Genomic DNA, 7,390 nt, shown 5'->3' on the forward strand with positions numbered 1-7,390 from the left:
CCCTGCTTCTGACAACTCAGCACACATGGAACTTGATGACATCACAGACCTTGGAATGTTGGTGGTTCCAGGTGTCCCCAGAGCCAAGATACAGAGGTTTGTGGCTCTCCTCTCCTCATGAACATCCTGGTGTTCTGAACAGAGGGATTTTGGTGGCCACAACAAGCATTGCTGAAGCTGCAGAAGGTGGCACACTGCTTGTCAGTGTCAACAGCCTGCATGGCCTGCGCTCCAGGAACACAATTTGGATTCTCCTGCTTACTGCAGCTGAGAGCATCCTGAAAAATGCCGCAGCCATTTCGCATCTTTGGGCTAATGATGATGGTCTACCCAGAATCTCAAGGCTTGCAAGGTGATGATGACAATGATGGTGGTGATGATGACAGTGAAGTATCAGGGAACTGCCATTCTGACATTCCTTCACCCTTGTGCAAGAGCAGCCACAGCACAGATGAAAATAAGACAGCGGATCTGGGAGAACCCACATGTTTCCCTACTCTTGGGGATTCTTACATGGTAAAAGATAAACAGGTGGGGTTGGCCAAGCATGCGCTGGAGCTTGAGGAGGGAGATCAAGAGTTTCAGGAACCATTTTACAAAGACATGGGAATGTCTGACAGCTTGGATGGAGATGAGCAGCCCAGCCTGAACTACCACCTTCCTGAGCATCAGAGGTTGCCTGCCCCCCAAAAGGCTGGTACAGCACCAAGTGGCTTCCATGACTCTTTCCAGCACAGCTCAGGCCAGCACTTGGGGACAGAGGTCGCTGCCACACAGGGCCATGCCAGTGAACACTATGTGGGACACCCAGAGAGCACCACGGGAGTGCAGCCCCACGTGCTGCGCGAGGAGGACGGCGAGGACAGAGAGTCCCTGTCGCTGCAGCCAGCCTACGACTTGCTGTGGCAGGAGAACAGCATGCTCAGATCAGAGAACGAGATGGTCAGGAATACAAACATCGTGCTCGCGGCTGAGAATTTTGCACTCAGGCAGACGTTCAAAGAGCTCAGGAAGGACAGGGCTGTGTTCATGGGGGAGGATGTCGTGCTCAGGGAGGAATATGACATGCTCAGGGAACAGTATGACAGGCTTGGGGGTGAGAATGCTGCACTCAGGAAGGACAATGCCATGGTCAGGAGAATGTTTCAGACCTTCCAGAACAACTTGAAGAGACAGGTGTGCATGGTGGCAAGCCTGCAGGATCAGCTGAAGACCAGCCAGGCTGAGCGAGAGAGGGAAGTCCAAGAGCTCCAGTCCTTAGTCCAGGAGACTGAGTGTCATGTTCAGATAATGACCCAGCGGGCTCTGAATGCTGAAACAAACATGGAGAGGCTGAAGCAGAAGATCTTTATTCTCCAAGGACAGCTGGAGAGATGCAAGCTGGAGAATGAAAACCTGAGAACAGATTGGGCTGGAAGCAGTGAAGCACAACTTAGACTTCACCAGGCAAAACCTCCACGAGCTCCAAATGGGCAAAGATGCCTCCCTCAGGCAGTTTCTCCCTCAGAAATGCTGCCCATTGTTACTGAGGTCCTTGAATCCACCAGAAAAATTCTCAAATTTTAAGCAGAGAAAGATCTATGAGTGCAGTTCTGTGTGAGTTCCATGGATCCCTGCATGGTCCGAGGCCATCGTTCTCCCACTTGTAACCATTTAGTGCAAATAAAAGCATTTACTTTCCCACTTTCAAATGTGTGTGCTCAGACTGGTAGCCTTCATCCTCTGTGGAAATACTTTTCTTGGGATTAGGTACCAGTTGCAGGTAGTGATGTGACTTTAGCTGCTGACACTCTGTTTGGGCACTGTGGAGCCAGCAGCAAAGACTGCCCAGGCTCTGAGCTGCACGGTCCAGCCATGGTGCACTCTGGAAGAGGCTCTGCCACAGCTCCGGCTGATATGAGCTTCCACGTGGGAGCCAGGAAGAAGCACAGCACCAGAGGATGCAGTGCTCTTACACAGTGCTCTCATCCCATCCCATAGCTGTACCAGCCTGAACTGGAGATGAACAAAGCCCTTGTATTTCATCTTCTTCCTTTGCCCCTTTTTTGCAAGGGGGGAAAGGTGAGGAGCAGAGATCTGGGTGCTGCTGCACACAGTTTCACAAAACACCTTAGGTCCTCCTCCCTTTCTTTTGGAGCTGGCTGCTGCCTGGGCCAGAAATCCAAAATTTCTAGAAATGGTCCACCTGTTTCTGCAGCTGAAGAAAGAGAGTTGTTAGTTGTAGAAACTTTCAGGAAATTGTGAATTACTCATATGTGTGAGCTGTGACAGGGCCTTCCCTGTGTTATTGGGGTCAGTGCAGGATAAGGATGAGCTTGGCATATCCAGGCTGGCTGAGAATGATGCCAGTTGAAGAGGATGTCTTTCCTCTCCTGGCTGGGGCTGGCACAGAAGGCTGTACCTAAACTGCCCACCTTTGCCACCTCCCAAAGTCATGTGGGACCCTGCAGTCTGAACTCAACATGCAAAGGCTGTGGTCAGCTTTATCCCAGCAGGACCATCTGTGGGTATGAAGTGACCTCTTTTCACCACATCAAATTTCTGATTAACTTAGGTTACCAGCCCCTGGGTCTGCTATAGGTTTACCCATCTGCACAGCAAAGATTCCTGGCCAAACCAGCTTCATGAAGACTTGGATGTTGTAGGGCAGTGAGGTGGTGGGAGCTGGCAGAATTCAGTGTCAAAGTGCTTTTTTCTGATGGGGAGTTTTGGGCAGCTGCTCACTTTTGTATCTGTATGGTGAGTTGTGGATTACAAGGTTGTTTTCTTCTCTTGGTCTCATAATACCCATGGTCTGAACACCCATGTTTGCATTGCTGCAGAGCTTTAACTGCCTCAGTAACTGAGTAGTCTTCATCCCATCAGAGGTGATGTCTGGAGCTCCCTTCTTGCTGCTTTCCAGTGTCTGGTCCTAACTGGGGAAAGCTGGTGGGCACCTCTGGCCACGTGCAGCCCCATTGTGGGGCACTGATGATGGGACAAGGATGGTTCTCACCAGCTTTTCCATCCTAGGCAACATCATTAGCTGTTCCTCTCTCCTGTCCGTGTACAACCACTTGCAAGCTTCTCTAAGCCTTACATTTGATCCCAAAATCCTTGTATTTTTTTCCATATCTGGAAACCAGTGGCTGTTCGTTGCTGAGACTGGGAGGAAATAGATTAGCTGGTTCTGTCTGCATCCACACTCGCACTGGCTGCTGTAATCCAAAGGCTACAGTGCAGGATTAGCATGGGTGTACAAAGCCCTTCCTAATCTGTGAGTCATTACCCCCTCAGTGCATTTCCCTTCCCAGCAGCTCTGGGCAGGTGGAATAGGTTGGCTCTTGAGTCTTTGGCTTCTCCATCCTTCCGTTCTGGGAGGACTGTGTTGGGACATCTGCTGGACATCCTCCCAGGACCCTGCTGCTGAGCTGCTCCTTGGATGCTGTACACAGGGAATGTCACAAGGTTTGTTTCCTCTAACTGGCTTCTCTTTGGCTACCCCTAAGCCCTTCTTTTCCATCAGGTCTTTTGGTCTCTACCCATTGCTTTCCTTCTTTTATTTGAAATAGGGTGTTCTGCACACCCTGGAAAAAAAAAAACCCTCAGGGTTAGGCTGTGCTGATGGGGATCCCTGAGGGCTGCTGTGCATTCCTGTGCTTTGTTAGTCCTTGTGTGAGAGGTATTTAGTATGGCTGAGCTCTCTCTCCGGTGTAAGCTCTGATATTAATATAATCAGGGCAAGGGCCCTGTGAGCGGCTCAGCCGCTGTGCCCTTGGTCTGGAGAGCGGTGACCGGCCAGCCCTGCTCCTCTGCTGGGGAGCGCGGGGTCTGCACGCCATGCACCCAGTCTGCACCCATCAGCTCCTCACCTGCACACCATGCACCCAGTCTGCACCCATCAGCTCCTCACCTGCACGCCATGCACCCAGTCTGCACCCATCAGCTCCTCACCTGCACACCATGCACCCAGTCTGCACCCATCAGCTCCTCACCTGCACACCATGCACCCAGTCTGCACCCATCAGCTCCTCACCTGCACACCATGCACCCAGTCTGCACCCATCAGCTCCTCACCTGCCTGAGGCAGGCTGCAGCAGGTATCCCAAGGACACCTCCCAAATCACCCTGAGCCAAAGGCTGGGAGCCCTGTGACTGCCACTCCGATGGCTGCTGCCAGGGGGGATCTGATCTGACCAGGTTTTGCTTTGTCCTTCTCTGCCAGGTGCGTGCCCAGGAGCAATCGCAATGGCAGCACTGGTCCCAGCTCGCCAGAGGTGAAACCTGGAGCTGCCCAGTCCCACGTGAGTGCTGCTGCATGAGCTCCCACGCCCTGGCAGCTCCCGCGGCCCCCTGACACCTGATGACCGAGCGAGCCATGGGCAGTGTCCGAGTCAATCGGTGAGTAACCCTCCTCTCAAGACCTGCTGCCTCCCCGAGTGACCCAGTCCTCCTCATATGGCCCTCAGACCCTAAATTCAGATTGCCTTTTGATATATTCTTCTCAAATTACCTGTCAGCAGCTTTTCTGTTCCAAGGAATGACTCCTCTCTCCTCCTCCAACCCAAAACACGCCATATGTAGGGGTAGCGCTTGGAGGAATACTGTGGAGGAGCAGCAAAGCACTGCATGGTGCTGGTCCAGAAATTACAGATTCCAGCAGCACTGCAGAAGCCACATGTTCCCGGAATCACAACTCTAGTGCTGTCCTTGCTGTGAGGTGGAGGCCCATTCTGCTGACATGTCAACACCACAGGGTGGGAGGGAGAGACTTCCAGGGTCCTGTGAGGCTGCAGCTGGTCAGGCATGAGGGCAGAGCTGCCTTTGTGCTTCGGTGCACTCTCTTGGTTTCCTCCGTGGTCAGAGCACCATCTACCATCACATCTTTCAGGAGTATCTGCAAGTCACGGGATCACATGAGGGGCAGTGTCAGAGCCGACCGTGAGGGAGGGGAGCCAGAGGGGGAAAGGTCTCCCAGAAAGTGTGTGTGCAGCTTCTGCCAAGGAGACTGCCAGTGCTTTGGCTGTTGATTTCCAAATTACACCTTTGGCTTTGGATAAGGGATGCTGGAAGACACACACGTTGCTGTGGCAACAGAATTGTCCTGAGGCAGGAAGTGTATAAACATTGTCACCACACACCATGGAATCAGTGAGCAGAGCAAAGGAGAAAATAGAAACTCCCAGCCTTGTATTATATGCGGGCCAAAACGTGGTCAGACTGTGGGTGCTTGCTCCCAGGCTTCCTGGCTGTCCCAGCTGCTGTCAGGTTTCAAAGCCTTGTATCCCTCCTCACCATAAAGGCTGGAAGGTACCACAGAGCTACAAGATGCTGCTGCTTTGCTGTCCTGTCAGGACTTTGCTAGATGCAACCTCCAGGCAGCAACACCCAGCGAACATTGCAGCTGGTGTCCACCAGCTTGGTCAGGTTGGGACCACGGTGCAATAATCACTGACATGTGTTGTTGTGAGATCCAACAGGGTGGTACTGCTCCCCTGTGACCCACCCACGCCTCCTGCCCTGGCTGTCTCGGTGGTTGCTGTTACCCTTCACGTATTCCTGATGGAAGTGCCTGTTTCTTCTGTTCCCAGGTACAGCATCGTCTCCACTGAAGAGGATGGACACAAGGTCTCTACGCTGGGCAGCATGAACGGGCACAGCCGGAACGGGAAGGGCCATGCTCCCCGGCGGAAGCACCGCAACCGTTTTGTGAAGAAGAACGGCCAGTGTAACGTTTACTTTGCCAATCTGAGCAACAAATCTCAGCGCTACATGGCCGACATCTTCACCACCTGTGTGGACACGCGCTGGCGATACATGCTGATGATCTTCTCCGCCGCCTTCCTGGTCTCCTGGCTCTTCTTCGGCTTCCTGTTCTGGTGCATCGCCTTCTTCCATGGCGACCTCAATGCACCGGCAGTGGCAGGTAGTCCCTCTCTCCTGAAGCCCTGCATCATGCACGTGAACAGCTTCCTGGGGGCTTTTCTTTTCTCAGTGGAGACACAGACAACCATCGGGTACGGCTTCCGCTGCGTGACTGAGGAGTGCCCGCTGGCTATCATGGCAGTTGTGGTGCAGTCCATCGTGGGCTGCGTGATTGACTCCTTCATGATTGGCACCATCATGGCCAAGATGGCAAGGCCCAAGAAGCGGGCCCAGACCCTCCTCTTCAGCCATCATGCCGTCATCTCCGTGCGGGATGGCAAACTGTGTCTCATGTGGAGGGTGGGCAACCTGAGGAGGAGTCACATCGTGGAGGCCCATGTCCGAGCCCAGCTCATCAAGCCCTACATGACGGAGGAAGGGGAATACCTCCCCCTGGACCAGCGGGACCTAAATGTGGGCTACGATGTGGGTCTAGATCGTATATTTTTGGTCTCACCCATCATTATCGTTCATGAGATTGATGAGGAGAGCCCCCTCTATGGAATTGGCAAGGAAGAGCTGGAGACGGAGAATTTTGAGATTGTGGTTATTCTGGAGGGGATGGTGGAAGCCACAGCCATGACTACACAAGCACGAAGCTCTTACCTTGCTAGTGAAATCCTTTGGGGTCATCGCTTTGAACCAGTTGTGTTTGAGGAGAAGAACCACTACAAAGTGGATTACTCGCGCTTTCACAAGACATACGAGGTAGCTGGCACACCTTGCTGCTCAGCTCGGGAGCTTCAAGAAAGCAAGATGACCATCCTACCTTCTCCACCACCTCCCAGTGCCTTCTGCTATGAGAATGAGCTGGCACTTGTCAGTCAAGATGAAGATGAAGATGATGATGAAGTGGGTGTAGTGTTAGGGGGCAACACCAAGGAGGAGGGAGGTATCATCCAGATGATGGATTTTGGAAGCCACCTGGACCTGGAGCGGCTCCAGGCAACTCTGCCTCTAGATACAATCTCATACCGCAGGGAGTCAGCCATCTAACTCCTCCAGCCTCCCCGTTCCGCACCCATTGCCCACAGTCTCCTCTGTTCCATACCCATACACTGGATAAGTCCCTTCACCACCAAATAATGCCTCCCATGATTGCCTCTCAACCCTCAAATACACCAAGGCCTGGAGCTGCTCAGACATACTCCCTTTCTCATGAGGTCGTAATGCCTGGGAGAGGAGTGAGGATACACTGCTCTCCCTGGGTATGTAGCTTGGGCTAGAACCCCTTTCCTGCCCAGAGACAGGAGGGCAGCAGGCCTGGTTTCTTGTCTCTGGAGAGGTGACAGGAGTCCCTGCCTTCAGTGGACAGACTGGGACTCACAGCAAGTGTTTGTGCTGCTGAGGCAGCAGCAGACTTTCTGTCACCTCTCACTGTGGGTAGGGCCCATGGCTGTCAAGGGTCATCGCCATCACCGGGAGAGGAGCCACACCTAAGCACTGACCAGATGAGGATAGAAGGGAAAGTTTGGGACTCTTGGAG

At 53.0% G+C, this 7,390-nt stretch overlaps 2 protein-coding genes across 2 annotated transcripts; both read left to right on the forward strand.

The window, feature by feature from the left end:
• The first annotated feature begins 285 nt into the window (after window positions 1-285).
• LOC103813260 (potassium inwardly rectifying channel subfamily J member 4) lies at window positions 286-4,301 on the forward strand. Its single transcript, XM_050969914.1, is given in 4 exon segments — window positions 286-905; window positions 1,116-1,407; window positions 1,409-1,596; window positions 4,205-4,301. Coding segments are annotated over 4 exon segments (1,197 nt in total).
• A 1,309-nt stretch (window positions 4,302-5,610) lies between these two features.
• Window positions 5,611-7,061, forward strand: KCNJ4 (potassium inwardly rectifying channel subfamily J member 4). The gene has a single exon (XM_050986964.1). The coding sequence runs from the start codon at window positions 5,626-5,628 to the stop codon at window positions 6,898-6,900; it is 1,275 nt and encodes a 424-aa protein (XP_050842921.1). The 5' UTR covers window positions 5,611-5,625; the 3' UTR covers window positions 6,901-7,061.
• The last annotated feature ends 329 nt before the right edge of the window (window positions 7,062-7,390 follow it).

The sequence above is a fragment of the Serinus canaria genome, chromosome 1A, assembly GCF_022539315.1.
Source record: "Serinus canaria isolate serCan28SL12 chromosome 1A, serCan2020, whole genome shotgun sequence".
Taxonomy (NCBI): Eukaryota; Metazoa; Chordata; class Aves; order Passeriformes; family Fringillidae; genus Serinus; species Serinus canaria.